This window comes from Podarcis pityusensis (genome assembly GCF_964106645.2).
Source record: "Podarcis pityusensis genome assembly, chromosome: 15".
Taxonomy (NCBI): Eukaryota; Metazoa; Chordata; class Lepidosauria; order Squamata; family Lacertidae; genus Podarcis; species Podarcis pityusensis.
In genome coordinates this window covers 33,856,239-33,874,284 of record NC_138040.1, presented here as the reverse complement: position 1 = coordinate 33,874,284, position 18,046 = coordinate 33,856,239, and the positions used below count along the sequence as shown (strand labels likewise).

General features: G+C 45.7%; 1 protein-coding gene and 2 long non-coding RNA genes across 4 annotated transcripts in view; 1 reads left to right on the top strand and 2 right to left on the bottom strand.

The window, feature by feature from the left end:
• SLC37A2 (solute carrier family 37 member 2) overlaps positions 1-2,496 on the bottom strand; it is a 57,370-nt gene extending 54,874 nt beyond the window's left edge. Inside the window, 1 exon segment of the mRNA XM_080982683.1 lies at positions 2,118-2,496. Within this exon segment, the coding sequence (XP_080838809.1) occupies positions 2,118-2,176 (59 nt within the window). The 5' untranslated portion in view covers positions 2,177-2,496.
• The window catches only part of LOC308463895, a 288,783-nt gene that overhangs the window by 189,100 nt on the left and 81,637 nt on the right, over positions 1-18,046 (top strand). The window lies entirely within an intron of this gene.
• On the bottom strand, positions 10,392-14,962 carry LOC308463918. The gene is made up of 3 exons (XR_013979823.1): positions 14,897-14,962; positions 13,024-13,259; positions 10,392-10,454 (listed from the first exon to the last, which is right to left on the bottom strand). It is a non-coding gene; the product is annotated as an uncharacterized lncRNA (long non-coding RNA).

The following is an 18,046-nucleotide window of genomic DNA, read 5'->3' as shown; positions in this document are numbered from 1 at the left end:
TGCCCCATGCCCATGGAACTCCCTGCTTAAGATTTTTTTTAAAAAAAACCCCAAACTGCTTTAAATTCATTTTTATGTTGGTATTTTTCTCTTCCCAATTTTTTCTGCTTGCTTTTACACTTGTATTATTTGAGTCTACTGATAATTGTTTTTTATAATATTGCTTTGAGGATTGTTAGGTTTGTTGATGTGTTTTTTTTATTGTTATGTTTGTATTACTTCGATTGTTTTTAACAATGCTGGGAGCTACCGTGAGAGGGGGAACCTCAAAAGGCCATCTATAAATACGGAAAATAAATTACGAAAAAGTGAAAATGCAAGCCCTGGGTACTCTATATAAACTAGCAATGAGAGGCTTTGACAAAGTACTTCTGAAACCAGCAAGAAGCTGATACAACAAGGACCAATCTGCAAAATGATAACTTTGAAGTGTGAATGGATGGCGTAACAGCAGCATACCACTCAGTTTTAAGGCTCAGATTTAAGAATAATTTAGGATTGTGAATCTAAATGCTTCCAAGATTAACTATGTCACAACTCTGGGCTGGTTCCAAGGCTACGTTTTGCATCTACTTTAGAAAAATTCCTGTGGAGGAATATCTGGAAAAATGTTGCAGAAGAATGGAAATCCCATTTGGATTGCAAATGGAAAACCCTCGTGCAGAAGTCTTCCAGATTTTAGTATCTTGATAGTAGATCTTTCCTACAAAAGCCAGTCTAACATGCTGAGGTACCTGGGATTTGCTAGACTACAACTCCCATCCCTGCATAGCCATTGGTCAGGGATGATGGGAGTTATAGTCCAGCAACATCTGGGGGGCCACAGGTTTCCTATCTCTCTGCCCACAAATCATTTATATTTATTTATACCCCAGGGAGCTCAAGGCAGCATAGAGGGTGTTCCTTCTTCCAACCACCTTGTGAGGCAGGTAAGCCTTAGAGGCTGTAACTCATCCACTTTAGCAGCCCACTTTACAGAACAAATAAATGTGCCACCAAGTGCACTGCAACCTTGCTTTCAGCACTGTGGCACCAGTTCTCCAAAATTCTTTTTCTAGAAAGAATGCAAGCCTCAACATTATGTTTTTGCTGTTGGTTGAAAACGCTTCTTTCCCCTCAAACCGCCCCAAGTTATTAGTCCATTTTATTCCTGCAGTTTTTAATTCCTGCCAGTTTCATGTTCTTAACATAATGTTCTTAAGGTTATATTCTATTTTCTTACACTGCGTTCTCTCTCTCTCTCTACAGTGCTCTGATGGTGTTTCCTGCTTGGCAGGGGGTTGGACTCGATGGCCCTTGTGGTCTCTTCCAACTCTATGATTCTATGATTCTACACACACACTTAATGCAGAGCTGTTCAAATTCTGGAAGGAACAAAATACAGTAAAAACAGACAGGTAAACCTTATCGCCAGGATCTGCCCGTGCATTGCCACTCTGTGAGGGTAAACAGCAGCACCCAGAATTCTTTTGAGGGAAAAGAGAGGCTTGTGTGTCTGCAAATGAACCCAGCCAGGCCCCATCTCGCTCGCTATTGTCTGCACCGCCTGTCCTTTCCAACGCTACCTGGAGATGCTGGCGCTGAACCCTGAAGCCTTTTTGCATGCAGGGCACGTGCTGCGCGCCGCTGAGCTGCAGCCAGCCAGAAGCCTCTCTGCGGCATTTCTCTACACACAGCTGGGCTTTGTTTCTCTGAGTCAGCGTGCTCTTTTTCCCACCAGTTAGAGATAAACTACCACCACCGCCACACACACACACAAAGGAAAAAGAAAAGAAAGAAAGCAAAAACCAAACCCTTGAATCAGGAGGAGGATGCAGCAAACACTCTTCCCCCTCTCTCCAGGCCGGCTCGATTCCAAGCCTAAAGCCAGATTCCCAAACCCATGCGGGGGGGGGGGGTTGTCACCCCAGCTGCAAAATAAAGCCCTCTCTTTCTCCACCCTCCGTCGTTGAGCCAATGGAGGGAGGCGAGAGAGGATCAGGGAAAGCGCCCTCGCCAGCGCCGACAGGCGACCTCTCCAAACCGTGCTTAGGCGCATCGCGCCGCGGCGCCGGCCCCGAGGGCGCCCCAAGCAGCAGCCGGCCCGGCAAGGCGAGGCCCGGATTGCCCTTTCTTACCAGCTGTCCCTGGAGAAGGAGCGCAGGAAGCGGATCCCGGGCGCGGGGATGGCTCTCATGGCGAGGGGTTTCGGCGAGGGCGCACAGCGCGGCGACGGACGCGAAGCAGGACCCGGTCGAGGAGCGCGCAATCGTCTCTCTCCGGGCGAGATGGATCAGGCCGGGCGTCTGCTTCGGGCCGGCGGCGGAGATGGTGGCGGAAGCTGGCGCTGCTCCGGGCCCGGCGCCCGCTGGCATTTAAATGCCCCGCTGGAGCCCGGGCATCGGGCACATGATGCCCGTGATTCAGGCAGCCTCCCCGCCCCGGCGCGGGCAGGGCTAAGCGGGAGAAGGAAGAGGCCGTCCCGGCAGCCCCTCCCCTGGCTCCGGCCGGCCCGGAATCACATGCTGCGCGCCCGAGCGCAGAGCCAAGGCGGGGAGGCGGCAACTGCGCCCCCGGGAATGGCTGTCAGATTTTCACGCTGCTGGGATGCTTTTGAGCACCACCAGCCGCCTTGCCTCGGAAAAGGGAAAGCCCTTTTTGGTGTTGTCCTCAGCGTCAGAAATCGACGCTGGCAACTTTTATTCCTTGCTTCATTTGCTAAGCAATCTAATTTTGCCTGCAGCGCAACACGCTTTTTCTCGTTTTGTTTGCTTAGGAATTTGTTTATAGGATCATAGAATTGGAGAGTTGGAAGGAAGTCGAACCGCCTTCAATGCAGGCAACGCAGCTAAAGAATCCCTGACAGATGGTAGTGCCAGACCTTGTTGTTGTTTAGTCGTTTCCGACTCTTCGTGACCCCATGGACCAGAGCACACCAGGCACTCCTGTCTCCCACTGCCTCCCGCAGTTTGGTCAAACTCATGTTCGTAGCTTCAAGAACACTATCCTACCATCTCGTCCTCTGTCGTCCCCTTCTCCTTGTGCCCTCAATCTTTCCCAGCATCAGGGTCTTTCCAGGGTCTTCTCATGAGGTGGCCAAAGTATTGCAGCTTCACGATCTGTCCTTCCAGTGAGCACTCAGGGCTGATTTCCTTAAGAATTGATAGGTTTGGTCTTCTTGCAGTCCATGGGACTCTCAAGGGTCTCCTCCAGCACCATAATTCAAAAGCTTAGCATCTCGAATTTCAGTGGTGCCCTGGGCAATGCAAATGTCCGGTGCCTCGCCACCTCCTTCTCACGCTCCATTGGACTTCATAGTTGCGGTGCTTGCTGCAGCACCCCAGAAGATCTCCACCCAGGGTGACCGAATTGGTTATGCTCCCCTAGATCCACTTTTGCAGATGGCCACCCAAACTCCAATGAAGGAGAACCCACCACTTCTTGAAGGAGCCCATTCCACTGGGGAACGGCTCTTTCTGAGCCTCTCTGGGGAGAGCATTCCACAGATGGGAAGCCACCAAGGCTTGTTCTCATGTTGTCAAACTTGGAACCTCTCAAGGAATGGAGAGCCTCGGATGCCAAGCACAGGGTCCGGGTGATTTGAGGTACCAAGCAGTGTAATGCTGCTGTTTGATGCATTGTTTTTCAAACCATCTCCACACCCATTGGAGGGTTCCCATTTTTGAAGAGCAGAAAAGGGGACACATTTGCTGACTTTTACTTTTAATAAACACACAAGACGTAACCGGCTGTACTTTTGGAAAAATAATATATACTATTCATTGTATTGAATCAGTTTATGCATAAGGTCCATATATGTGAAACTACTATGTGAGACTACTATGCTATAAGATCCACTGTCCTGTGATATCATATATGAGTCTGCACTACCGATGAAGCCTAGGACGGCGAAACAAGGCTAATATTCCGGAAATCCTTGTCTTAGACTCTGTGAAAGGATTCTGTGGAACTGCAACAACCTTTTGTGTGGATTGCTGGATGAACAGACAGGTGGAATAGACACTTTCACATATATGGACTTTATGCATAAACTGATTAGAGAATGAACTGATCCACTAGGTCTTCTACTTTCTTTGTTGAACTTTATGAACTACTTCTGTTGAAATCTACAATTTAATACAATGAATATATTATTTTTTCAAACACACAGCCAGTTATGTCTTGTGTGTTTATTAAATATGTTTCACGTAACCAAAGATTTGTTGTTGCTTTGCGACTTTTACTTTTAACCATCAATCGCTATGACGACTCTCATTTTCCATACCCACGAGAAAGAGGACACATGGCAACCCATCTCTAGCCAATAGGTGAAGAGCTTTGCACAAGCTAAAAGCATCCTTGCCTGTCAGACCCCCTGGTGTGCATACAAACAGAAACAATTCTGACATGTTTATTTTATTTTAATTAATTAATTTATTAAATTTGTATACCACCCTATACCCATAGATTTCAGGGCAGTTCGCAACATATGATTACAATATTAAAAGCCACCAAACACATAATAAAAAATAAGAACAAAAAACCAAACCAATAACCCCTCTCCCCTTCCGCAACACATTTAAGAGAGCATTGGATGTCAATCGGCCAAAGGCCTGGTTAAAGAGGAACGTTTTTGCCTGGCGCCTCAATGTGTATAATGAAGGCACCAGGTGAACCTCCCTGGGGAGAGCATTCCACAAATGCAGCCACCACAGAAAAGGCCCGTTCTCATGTTGGCATCCTCTGGACCTCTTGTGGAGGAGGCACACAAAGATGATGATCTCAGGGTCCAGGTAGGTTCCTATGGAGAGAGGCAGTCCTTGAAGACATGTTTATGAAAACAGCTAGGAAAAAGCTGTGAAACACATGGGGGGCAACTTTACTGTGTTCTAGTGTGAGCACATTCTTATTATTTCACCCAGAAACACAAACAGAAGGCTAGGAGGTAAAAATTCCCACAAGTACAGAGCAATGTCATGTCTCCCCATGGCTACCCCCAAGGGCCTGGTGCCAATGCTGATGTCTTTTCCACACCAGACCAAGACTTTTCTGAATGCTACTCCTCTTCTTATCTCTCTCCTGTTGTGGCTGCTTTTGGTTCAGTCTGCTATTTTATATAGCAATCACTTCTTTCATGCGAGCTTGGGTTGAGGTTTGAGGTTTACATTTGAGGTTTGAATGTGTGGTCGTTTTTAGTTAACGGTTGATGTGTGGGGTTAATACTGACTTGTCTGTTAAGTACTTGTCCTTGAGACCTTCAGGTTAAATAATAATAATAATAATAATAATACTAAAAAAAATTTATTTATACCCCGCCCTTCCCGGTTCAGAAAACCGGGCTCAGGGCGGCTAACAACAAATTTAAAACACTTAATTGATGCAACAAAAAACAGCATAAATACAGTATAAAACGTGAATAACAATAAATTCAGAGTTCAAAAATCAATTTAGGGGGGAAATCCATCCAATAAACATTAGATAATGAAGCAGCAGCAGCAGCAACAACAGAATTGCATTCCATTCGCATTTAACTCTAATCTCCTCTTCTTTGCCTCTTTACACCATTCACTTGACAAATGAGGATCATATACCCTGCAAGATGAACTGAGCATTAGTCTATAAAAACTTATGCCGTAAGGCATTTTAAGGTAACACAAGACTCTTTCTTGTTTTTGCTGCAAATAACTAAATACCATACAGCCAACCCTCTGGGATATATGTACAGTGGTAGCTCGGGTTACATACACTTCAGGTTACAGACGCTTCAGGTTACAGACGCTTCAGGTTACAGACTCCACTAACCCATAAATAGTACCTCGGGTTAAGAACTTTGCTTCAGGATGAGAACAGAAATCGTGCGGCAACAGCGGGAGGCCCCATTAGCTAAAGTGGTGCTTCAGGTTAAGAACAGTTTCAGGTTAAGAACGGACCTCCAGAACAAATTAAGTACTTAACCCGAGGTACCACTGTAGTTTGTATTCCTAAGAACATAGGAAACAGCCTTATGCCAAGTCAGACCCACTGGCCAATTTAGTTTCCCATCCCTACCTAGATATGCCAGGAATTTGGCATCCAATGCCAAAATCCAGCATCGCCTGAGCTCTGCGAGTTCAGCTTTCTCCCACTTGAAGTGCAGAGTGTTTGAGGTCCGGGACATTCGCAGGGAAACCAAAATGCTTGTTTACAAAGTTATTGTACTACCAACCATACTGTATGCTTGTGAAACACGGACCACTTATAAACGCCATCTCCTCCTCGAAAGATTCCATCAACAGTGTCTCTGAAAAGTTTTACACATCACTTGGGAAGACAGGCGAACTAATGCCAGTGTACTGGAAGAAGCAAAGATCACCAGTGTCGAAGCAATGATTCTTCAACATCAACTTCATTGGACTGGTCATGTTGTGCGGCTGCCTGATCATCGTCTTCCAAAGTAACTACTCTATTCCAAACTTTAAAAATGGAAAGTGTAATGCTGGTGGTCAACAAAAGAGGTTTAAAGACTCCCAAGGCAAATCTAAAAAAATGTAGTATAAACACAGACAACTGGGAAACACTGGCCTGCAAGTGCTCCAATTGGAGAACAGCCTCTACCAAAGGTGTCACGGGCTTTGAAGAGGCTTGAACTCCGGACAAAAGGGAGAAATGTGCTAAGAGGAAAGCATGCTTGGTAAACCCTCACCATGATCAACTACAGCCCGGAAACCTATGTCCCCACTATGGAAGGACGTGTGGATTCAGAATTAGCCTTGGCTCACTGTTAAAACTGTGTTCATGGAGGACAATCTTACTTGGCTATGAGATTGCCAAATAAGAAGATGCCAGGAATTCAACCTGGGACCCTTCTGCGTGCAAGGCAGATAGAGGCTCTACTACTGAGCTCTGACCCTTCCCTACTTTTCAGCCTTGCATAGAAATGCCTCCTGATTTCATGGACTAGGCAGCCCTCAAACCCAGGATTTCAGAAATATAAAACAAATTATAGTCACAGAAATAGTGTATGTATGCATGCATGTATATATGAAGACCACTATAAAATCAGCAGTAAAATATATTTGCAAATATAATGCATTGTGCAAATGCCAAGTGACAACTTATTTTACTGATTTATTATTATAATAAGCAATGCATAACACTCAAGCAAATAATTCCTGATTCACAATGCTGTCATATCAGAATATTGTAATTATTTGCTGGCCTTACCTCCCCACCCCCATAATGATAGACATGAATTTAAGAATTCTTTGTTCTAGATTCAGAGATCCATAATAGTTCATCCAACTTTATATCCCCGAAAATGAATGTCACTGGAGCTGCTGTAATTTATGTGCAGCTTTGGGAGATAGCCATGCTGCTGCCACCCATCTTGAACCCTTTTTTGGAAAGAAATGCTTTGTTATTCTATTTCTTTTCCAGTATTTATATCCTTAATTCACATGCTTCGTCCAGTGTCCTGACATCTTCTCTGTTATACCAATAGACACTCTATTTGAATCTTGATAAGATTATCCAAAGATAAAACGCATGCTCTCCATTCTGTTCTTGGTAAGCTATCTGCAAATATTTGTCCTGTTCTGTAGGAAGGTGGGAATAAAGGACAGTATTGCTCTGTGGCCACCTTGGAGGACCTGCAGCTGGAGCTGAAAGAAGTTTATGCTGCTGCACAGAGATCACCAAACTCCATATCCGTGTTTTGAATGGTGGTACCCCATTTTGATCATCAGTATGGATGGTGAAGACAATGGAGGAGATTTGGTATGTCTTATATTTGTTAGCACTCGATAGGGTGACCATGCACCCGGCTTTATAGATAGCATTGTTTAAAGAGTGTTGGAGAATGGTCCCGCTTGGACTACTGCAATGCACTCTATGTGGGCTACCTTTGAATGTGACCCAGAAACTACAACTAATCTAGAATGCGGCAGCTAGACTGGTGACTGGGAGTGGCCACCAGGACCATGTAACACTGGTCCTGAAAGACCTGCAGTGGCTCCCAGTATGTTTCTGAGCACAATTCAAAGTGTTGGTGCTGACCTTTAAAGCCCTAAATGGCCTTGACCTAGGATACCTGAAGGAGCGTCTCCACCCCCATCGTTCAGCCCGGACATTGAGGTCCAGCTCCGAGGGAACCAAGGAACCGGGCAGAGGACCTTCTCGGTCGTGGCGCCCACCCTCTGGAACGCCTTCCCATCAGAGGTCAAGGAAATAAACAACTATCTGACTTTTAAAAGACATCTAGAAGCAGCCCTGTTTAGGGAAGTTTTTAATGTTTGATGTTTTGTCGTGTTTTTAATATTCTCTTGGGAGCTGCCCAGAGTGGCTGGGGAAACCCAGCCAGATGGGTGGGGTATAAATAATAAATTGTTGTTGTTGAACAGCTGCCTGATCTAAGTCTCGTTTAAAGATGCAGTGGTACCTCGGGTTACATACGCTTCAGGTTACATACGCTTCAGGTTACAGACTCCGCTAACCCAGAAATAGTACATCGGGTTAAGAACTTTGCTTCAGGATGAGAACAGAACTCGTGCTCTGGTGGCGCGGCAGCAGCAGGAAGCCCCATTAGCTAAAGTGGTTCTTCAGATTAAGAACAGTTTCAGGTTAAGAATGGACCTCTGGAACGAATTAAGTACTTAACCCGAGGTACCACTGTACACATTGAAAGGATCAGCAGATGCCCTGAAGTTGCTCACTGGCAGATAGTAGATAGAGGAGGCACAGAGGCAACTGCTCATGGTCTTTACCCCTATGTTGATATGAATGCCAGTTTAAATTATAGCATTTCTCACTTTGCCACCATACATGTAAATTAGCATGTGCAGATTGTATGCAAAACAGGGCTTTCTTTTTCCTTTTCCTTGACACATCTCTGCTCTATCAGATGCTGAAATCAGCTTTGCCTTGGCTGGTCTCAGGTGTATGGAAGTACAGAGGTTCCCCACCTTTGCACTGTGGGAGAGAAAACTGGTTGCAACTGGGATTGCTATGCAAGGTAACGCAGCACAGCAGAGTTAGGAACTCAAGTACTGTGGCTGTGAATGGTCACTAGCTTACCTTAAGCATACTTGATCCTTACACACACGTCCTGCTTTGCAGAAGTCTGTCCCAGGCTGGGAGGTGTCCTGTGTTTGTGGGCTGTCTAGACCAAGTCTGGTTTAATAATAAGGAACCACAAAAGGGGAAAGCAGATACCTTGCAAGTGGCTCATCAGTTGTTAGCAGTACCTGCTCAGCAGACTGAGCAGGCAAACCTCTCACATGCTGTCTTCCCTGCTAGGGGGAGGTGTATTGAATTTATATTTGAATTATGGTAATTACTTATAAATTTGCACACATATGCTGATTTTATGGAACTTTTAATGGAAATTGGAGATACGCTTTTCTCTTTGCAGGGGTGCAAATCCTGTTTTGGGCCATGCATATACTAGCAAAGCTAACGTACAAGAATGCATTCAGTTGGGGGAAATTGCTTGCAACAATACATATATTTGTCAAAATTGCATTGCAAATGTGTTTATTAGGAGAGAATCATTCTGGAATGTTGGTGGATTTCTTCAAAGCAACAACAACCTGGAAACTGCTGCAGAAATGTGGAGATCTCAATTTAAGAAAGGGAAAACAAGAAACCAAGAGGACCAAAACAAACAGATTCACCCATTCCTATGATTATGTCTGTGTCCTCTTCGGAGGTAGATATAACATACAAACACTTCCTGTGGATTTAAAATATCCATACATTTTGATGTGTGCATGTCTGTTGCAGTTTCAGCCATCTTTAATTTGCTTGTCAGAGGTTGATACAATAATACTTATAAAACCGTGAGAAAGCAAAGGCATATACAGTGGTACCTCAGGTTAAGAACTTAATTTGTTCTGGAGGTCCGTTCTTAACCTGAAACTGTTCTTAACCTGAGGTACCACTTTAGGTAATGGGGCCTCCCGCTGCCGCCATGTTGCTGCTGCGCAATTTCTGTTCTCATCCTGAAGCAAAGTTCTTAACCCGAGGTACTATTTCTGGGTTAGCGGAGTCTGTAACCTGAAGCATCTGTAACCTGAAGCGTCTGTAACCCGAGGTACCACTGTACAGTAATCTGCGAGCAGTTCTGCAATGGAAGCAATGAGCTGGAAAGTTGGCAGACTGTCCCTCACTGGAAGTGTTATGTACTGAAGTTCTCACCCTGGGCCAGCAGGGGGATACTGTAGATAGTTTTCACTCAGGTCCACGTATGCAAATAAGGAATTGAAAGGGATATTCAGTGATTGGATAGTTACAGAAAGTTGTTACAGTTACATTGTAGTTGAGCTCTATATAAGCAGGTTGGCTGAACCCTTCAGTTCAGTTCTGTTCTGCCCTGTGAATAAACAAGAGCTGTTTGAAGAATCGCTGTGTTGTCTGATATGTTCACCCACAACTTAACAGGAAGTTTTATAGCACACACAGGACAACAAACTGTTGGGAGTCCTCTTGCTTCAGGTTGCCTGCATCAAGCGGTGTGTCTGTCTGTGTGTGTGTGTGAGAGAGAGAGAGAGGGAGTGATTGACACAGACAGACAGAGACATACAAGGACCCCTCCAACTCTGTGACACCCTCCAAGCCATGGCATGTGTCAGGCGGTTGAGGAACCAACCCCCACAGCAGGTTGCCAGGAACGGAAAAGACAGGGAAAAGTCCTCACCAACTGCTTTTATTCAATATTTACAGAGAGAGGCTTGGGAATGCAGCCTCTTAGAATAATGGCATTGCCCCAAGTAAATCTCCCCTCCCCTTCTCTTCCACTTCCTCATTTGTCATCCCTTCTAGAACTGGCACTGAGGGCCCTTTGCTTCTGAGCCTTTTGCTCTCCTACTTTTAAGGCTCGCCGGGTTCTGGGAGATGGTGGGTCTGGAATGCTTTCTAGTGCTAAAGTGTCAGCCAGCTGCTCCAACTCTGCCTCCTCCTCCTCTCCCATTGCTTCCCAACTTTCCCCCTCATCTTCCTCTGAGCTGTGATCTCCCTCAAACCCCTGTCGTAATTCCGAACTGTCTTCTTCTCTAGAAGGGTCAGGCTGGGAAGGTGGTCTCCACCATTCCTCCTCTGCCCCATCCCTGACACCATGTATGTAAAGGAGATACTGAACTGGCACACTAGCTAATGCAAATCTTGCTCTTTCATCATAGGCTGGCTTCACAACATGCACTTGAGGGCGACTTGAGTGCCTTTGGGATAGGAACTGGCTCATGTCCAGCAGAACAGGTAGCTGCCTTTTATCAGCACTGCCTCAAGTACTGCCATAACACAGTAGGATGATGATGATTTTTTAAAGTGCTGGTATTGCTCAATCAAATGGGCTGTGTTGGAAGGAACCTTCTCACACAGAGTTAAAGTTATGTAACTGCCATTAAAAGCTGTTTAGTAGAACCACAGGATGTATTTTTGACTCAAGCTTATCTGCTGATTCTGGTATTGTTCCAAACTACAGGTGGAACAAAAAAACTGCGGGAGAAGAGAAAGTGTGCCTGTCTTCACACAAAAACAAGAACAGGTCATGGCGCACAGGTGTGGTAGCATTGCATTCGCTTGTGTGTCCTGTGTCCCAACCCACCCATGGGCGTGGGCCTGGGGCGGACCCTGTCTCCTGTTATTGTTAAAACAGAAAAAGACAATTAGAAAATATAGGTAGCTATATAAAAATCTGGCAAGATGAACCTACATGAAGCCACTGGGAGAGATCATCAGGGGGTTTGGCCTGGGTGTTCATAAGTATGTGGATGATACCCAGCTCTACCTCTCTTTTAAATCAGAACCAGTGAAGGTCCTGTGTGAGTGCCTGGAGGCGGTTGGAGGATGGATGGCAGCTAACAGATTGAGGTTGAATCCTGACAAGACAGAAGTACTGTTTTGGGGGGACAGGGGGCAGGCAGCTGTGGAGGACTCTCTGGTCCTGAATGGGGTAACTGTGCCCCTGAAGGACCAGGTGTGCAGCCTGGGAGTCATTTTGGACTCGCAGCTGTCCATGGAGGTGCAGGTCAATTCTGTGTTCAGGGCAGCTGTTTACCAGCTCCATCTGGTACTCAGGCTGAGACCCTTTCTGCCTGCAGAATGTCTTGCCAGAGTGGTGCATGTTAGTTATCTCTCGCTTGGACTATTGCAGTGAGCTCGACGTGGGGCTAACTTCGAAGGTGACCCGGAAACTACAACTAATCCGGAATGCAGCAGCTAGACTGGTGACTGGGAGTGGCCACTGAGACCACATAACTTGAAAGACCTACATTGGCTCCCAGTATGTTTCTGAGCACAATTCAAAGTGTTGGTGCTGACCTTTAAAGCCCTAAATGGCCTCAGCCCAGTATACCTGAAGGAGCGTCTCTACCCCCATCATTCAGCCCAGACACTGAGGGCCTTCTGGCAGTTCGCTCGCTGTGAGAAGCCAAATTACAGGGAACCAGGCAGAGGGCCTTCTCAGTAGTGGTGCCCGCCCCGTGGAATGCCCTCCCACCAGATGTCAATGGAAAAAACAACTATCAGACTTTTAGGAGACATCTGAAGGCAGCCCTGTTTAGGAAAGCTTTTAATATCTGAAGGACTATTGTATTTTAATATTTTGTTGGAAGCTGCCCACAGTGGCTGGGGAAACCCAGCCAGATGGGTGAGGGTGTAAATAATAATAATTATTATTATCATCATCATCATCATCATCATCATTATTACCTAGCAAACAAATTTACAGGTAGAGTCCCTTGGGAGCGTGGAAGGAGGCTAGGGCATTGCCTCTGTCCTTTTATTTATGTGCCATGTTTTCCACAAGAAAATCTGCGCTCAGAGCTGTTCACACAAAAATCAAAGGCCAAATACAGTTCATATGATAACAATGCAAAATAAGATATATAACATCACTGTGGCAGAACACTAAAATCAATAAATAACAATTAAGAGTTCATTAAATGTACATAAACATTTAAGTCAGCATATAGATTACCAAGATGTCATTTGAGAGCATCTAAGGACATGATGCTCTCCTACCTCTAACCAGAGGTATTTTTTTCTAGAGAAAGAGGTGATGGAACTCACCACGAGCAACTCCCTCGTTCTCTTAGAATGGCAACGGAGTCCACCTTAGATGTGCCGGAACTGAGTTCCAGAGAGTTCCGGCTGAAGAAAAAGCCCTGCCTCTAACTGTGGCATTTTCGGAGAGCCAGGAACTTGAAGACAAGGTGAGAACCAAACGTGGACTGAAACAAGTTGAGAGCTGGAGGAAAAGCCAGCATCAGGATGGGTATTTGCTGGGCCTCTGATGAGGTCACCACCTGAAATACCGTATTTTTCGCACCATTGGACGCACCGGACCATAGGACGCACCGGATCATAGGAGGGGGAGAACAGGGAAAAAATTTTTTTTCTTGTTCTCTCCCTCTAAAACAAGGTGCGTTCAAGGTACCTATTTTTTTGGGGGGGGGAATAAAGAAAAAAAATTCCCTCCCCAGGCACGGGGCAGGCGCGGGGGAAGCCCGAGCTTCCCCCGACCCCAGCCCCCAGAACAGCCTGCTATCCGCAAGCCTAGGGAACCGAGCCGGTCTCCCCAGGCTTGTGGAGAGGTGCGCGAAGCCCGGACGCGCTCTTCAGTGCGCACCAGGCTTCGGAATGCAGGCAGCTCCGCGCCACCCTCCTGAGCCCCGCGCGGCTTCACGCCGGGATCGGGAGGGTGGCGCGGAGCTGCAGGAAGCCCTGGGGCGCAGGCAGCTCCGCGTCACCCTCCGGAGCCCCGCGCAGCTTCGCGCCGGGATCGGGAGGGTGGCGCGGAGCTGCAGGAAGCCCTGGGGCGCAGGCAGCTCCGCGCCACCCTCCGGAGCCCCGCGCAGCTTCGCGCGGGGGTCTGGAGGATGGCGCGGAGCTGCAAAAAGCCCTGGAGCGCAGGCAGCTCCGCGCCACCCTCCGGAGCCCCGCGCGGCTTCGCGCCGGGATCGGGAGGGTGGCGCGGAGCTGCAGGAAGCCCTGGGGCGCAGGCAGCTCCGCGCCACCCTCCGGAGCCCCGCGCAGCTTCGCGCGGGGGTCGGGAGGGTGGCGCGGAGCTGCAAAAAGCCCTGGGGCGCAGGCAGCTCTGCGCCACCCTCCGGAGCCCCGCGCAGCTTCGCGCGGGGGTCTGGAGGGTGGCGCGGAGCTGCAAAAAGCCCGGGAAAGCCTGCATTCGCTCCATAGGACGCACACACATTTCCCCTTCATTTTTGGAGGGGAAAAAGTGCGTCCTATAGAGCGAAAAATACGGTATATTCAGAGTCAAAAGTGGATTTCATGCTTTTTATTCAGCTCATAGTGGTGAGGAGGAAAAGAATGTCCCCTCAAAGTACAGTGGTGCCCTGCAAGACGAATGCCTCGCAAGACGGAAAACCCGCTAGACAAAAGGGTTTTCCGTTTTTGAGTTGCTTCGCAGGACGAATTTCCCTATGGGCTTGCTTCGCAAGACGAAAATGTCTTGCGAGTCTTGAGATTTTTTCCCGCTCCCCCCCCTTTATCTAAGCCGCTAAGCCTTTAATAGCCTTTTAGCAGCTAATCCGCTAAGCCGATAAGCCTTTAATAGCCGCTAAACCGCTAATAGCGCTAATCCGCTAAGCCGCTAATAGGGTTGCTTCGCAAGACGAAAAAACCGCTAGACGAAGACACTCACGGAACGGATTAATTTCGTCTTGCGAGGCACCACTGTATCTGCTTTATATACATTATTTACACAATGGGCTGAATGTGATTGGCTAATTCCGGAATTCTCCTGTAGGCCAATCAGGTTGTGGATTCACTTCCATCTGGAGCTGGATTGGGTGGCTCCTGCAGACCAATCATACTGCTGCATTGTTCTAGGACCAATCAGACTGCTGCATTCTGAATCCTATTGTTCTAGGACCAATCAGACTGCTGCATTTTGGATCCTATTCAACTCAGTACATAACAACACCCAAGTAGGGGGTCCACTACTAATCCCCAGAGCCCGACCCTGTTGTCACAGTCTATTTATGGCTTCCTTTTAAGCCAGGGATGGCTTAAAAATGGATTAGAGATATCCGTAGAGGAGAGGGCTATTGATGGCTATCATGAATGATAGCTATATATATTTTTCCAGCAACCGAGACCGTCTTCCTCTGAATACTAGTTGCTATTACATGCATATCCTGCTTGTGGCATTTGGTTGGTCCCTGTGGGAACAGGAAACTGGGCCTTTGCCTTGCAGGGCTCTTCTTTAACATGCCCCTAGTTTCCTCCCAAAAGCTTTTGATAAGATACTCATAAAAAAAGAACCCTATTAAGTAACTATGGGGCAAAGAGCAGAGTTCAATTACAGAGCAAAGGGTTGTTAAGCAACAGGAACATTGCTGTATCGCCTCCACCAACAGAGGCCCCTCCCAGGCATGGCTTGAAGTCTCCTCCTGTCTTCAGCTGCGCCTCACGTGCTTTTGCACTCCTGCTTTTACAAGGACGTAAAGTTAGTCCCAGCCCTTAAAGTAGTGCTTGTAAATCTAATTTAACAAAATTTAGGTGCTGGAGATGGAGGGCCAGAACCGTTTGCATGTCGAGTAACTATTTTCATCTAAATTCTCCCTGCAGGTAGATCAGAGTGATGAACCCGGTTTGTTAAGTTGAGGGTGAACATATCAAACGACACAGTGATTCTTCAAACAGCTCTTGTTTATTCACAGGCCAGAAAAGAACTGGGCTGAAGGGTTTAGCCAACCTGCTTATATAGCGTTCAACTACAAAGCAACAGTAACAACTTTCTGTAACTGTCCAATCACTGAACGTAACTTTCAATTCCTTATTTGCATATGCGGACCTGAGTGAAAACTATCTACAATATCCCCCTGCTGGCCCAGGGTGAGAACTTCAGTACATAACACGGTTCTCTCCCCAACCCCTTACAATTCTGTAAGGATGAAAGCAGTGGCAACCGGCCGAATATTTGACAGTGAACTTCTTAGCCGAGGATTTGAATCAAGGTCTCCCAGGTCCTAACACAAACCACTATACACCATGCTGGCTTGCTAATAATGGCCCTCATTTCATCTAAACTAGTTTTCTGGGGTGGCCCTGACAAAAGGACACTTTCTTAGCAGAGAGAGGCCCCTCAAATTTGTTTCGGGTCCCTTCCCCGAGTTTCCAGGAAAGAGAACGAGAATCACCAGCCCTTATATTTGTGAAGATGTAGGGAAATCTGTGCAGAACATATTATGCCCGAAGGTTCAATAAGAAGGAAAAGTGTTCCTCCCTTCCAGAGTATTGGTTGATGCATTTAAAAGCACTGGGGAGTGGACAAGCACAAAGAAAAAAATGTTTTGTTGTCTCAGTAATGGAATGGCATAAAATAACATTATAAACATATAAGGCTGCCTTCATTTTAGTCATTCTGCATCAATTCTTCCTACCCTGGTGTATTAGTAAGAGGCTTCCTCACTACCGACCTGACTCCTGGATAGCCTTTTTGAGAGCCTCTTGCAGAAAACACACACGGGCTGCAAAGAGATTGCATTGGCAATTAGAAACTGGGCCAATAGTGATTTATTTATTTTTTAAGTAAGTAAGTAAGTAAGTAAGTAAGTAAGTAAGTACAGTAGGGTGGGATGGATCATTGGAAGGAAAACTCACATTTATATAGGGAAGCTTTTAATGTTTGATGCATTACTGTATTTTAATATTTTGTTGGAAGTCACCCAGAGTGGGTGGGGAAGCCCAGCCAATAAATAAAGTATTGTTATTGTTGTTGTTGTTGGTATTTACTCCCTGTTTCTTGGATTTGTTGCTGAGGTTGTTTCTTTCTTTTTCTTAGAAATCCCCTATTGTTCAGTTTCTGTGCAGAACACAGTGGGGTTTGCAATCCATTTAGTTGCTTCCATTTACTCACACCTTTTCTCTGTTACTGCTGTGCACATAGACTACACACTTCAAAAACAAAAATATTGATCTCCTATAACAATTTTATGATGGAATCAGAATTATTTGTTGTGTCTAAAAGAATGGAAATGGTTTACTGAATATTAACAAACAAACTGTAAACAGATAAGGACATTGGCAGGATTATTGTAATAACCTGCAGTTTCATAAGTGCAGTGGTACCTCGTGTTACAAACGCTTCGGGTTACAGACTCCGCTAACCCAGAAATAGTATCTCGGGTTAAGAATTTTGCTTCAGGATGAGAACAGAAATCGCGCGGCGGCGGCAGTGGGAGGCCCCATTAGCTAAAGTGGTACCTCAGGTTAAGAACAGTTTCAGGTTAAAAACGGACCTCCGGAACAAATTAAGTGCTTAATGAGGGGTACCACTGTGTATTTATTTAAAGAAGATGAATAAAAGAATAAGTTAAGTTAATTTAGAAGATGCAGGAAATGTAAAAATAAATTTAAGGAACCACAGAAAGAGGAGGAAGGAAGTCGAGTTGTGAAATGTCAGAATGATTGTAAAACTATTGAAATGTACATAACTGAAAATCATAATTATTATTTTTTAATTATTTGTTGTGGTACATTAACTTGCATTTGTGTTAGTTGATAATATTGCACAAAAAATAAACCTTTTGACTGCATCAAGATTCTTTCTATGTGATTTTTTTAAACTCAATGAACACAGATGCATATCATTCCAATGCTGCCTGAAAACTCATTTATTTAAAATTTACTCATTTATTTAAAATTTTCTACGCACACCTCCACTTTTCCAAAGCAGATAGCCTGCAAAACAACATAAAACAAAACCACTGCCACCTGATTAAACCCACCTATCCGCTCAAAATAGTAAGACAAAAATATTCTTTTGCAATCACTTTTGCCATCAAAATTGCTTTTTGGACATCGTTTTACTGATGAACACAAATGCCCCTTCGGACATGTATTGGGAATGGGGGGGGGGGGAATAAAAATGATGTAAGTAAAAGCTGTAGGAGACAGCTCATGTTCCCAATTCCTGAACGACCTTTCGAAATTCTTCAAGTTACGCTGGAATTTCGGAAGTGGTGATTACAGAGCAAAAAGAGGCAGAAGCTGCTGCAAACATCAGGGAACCCTGGCTCTGGAAGTAGATGTACACTACAGGACCCCAAACGTACCCTCAATAGAAGAG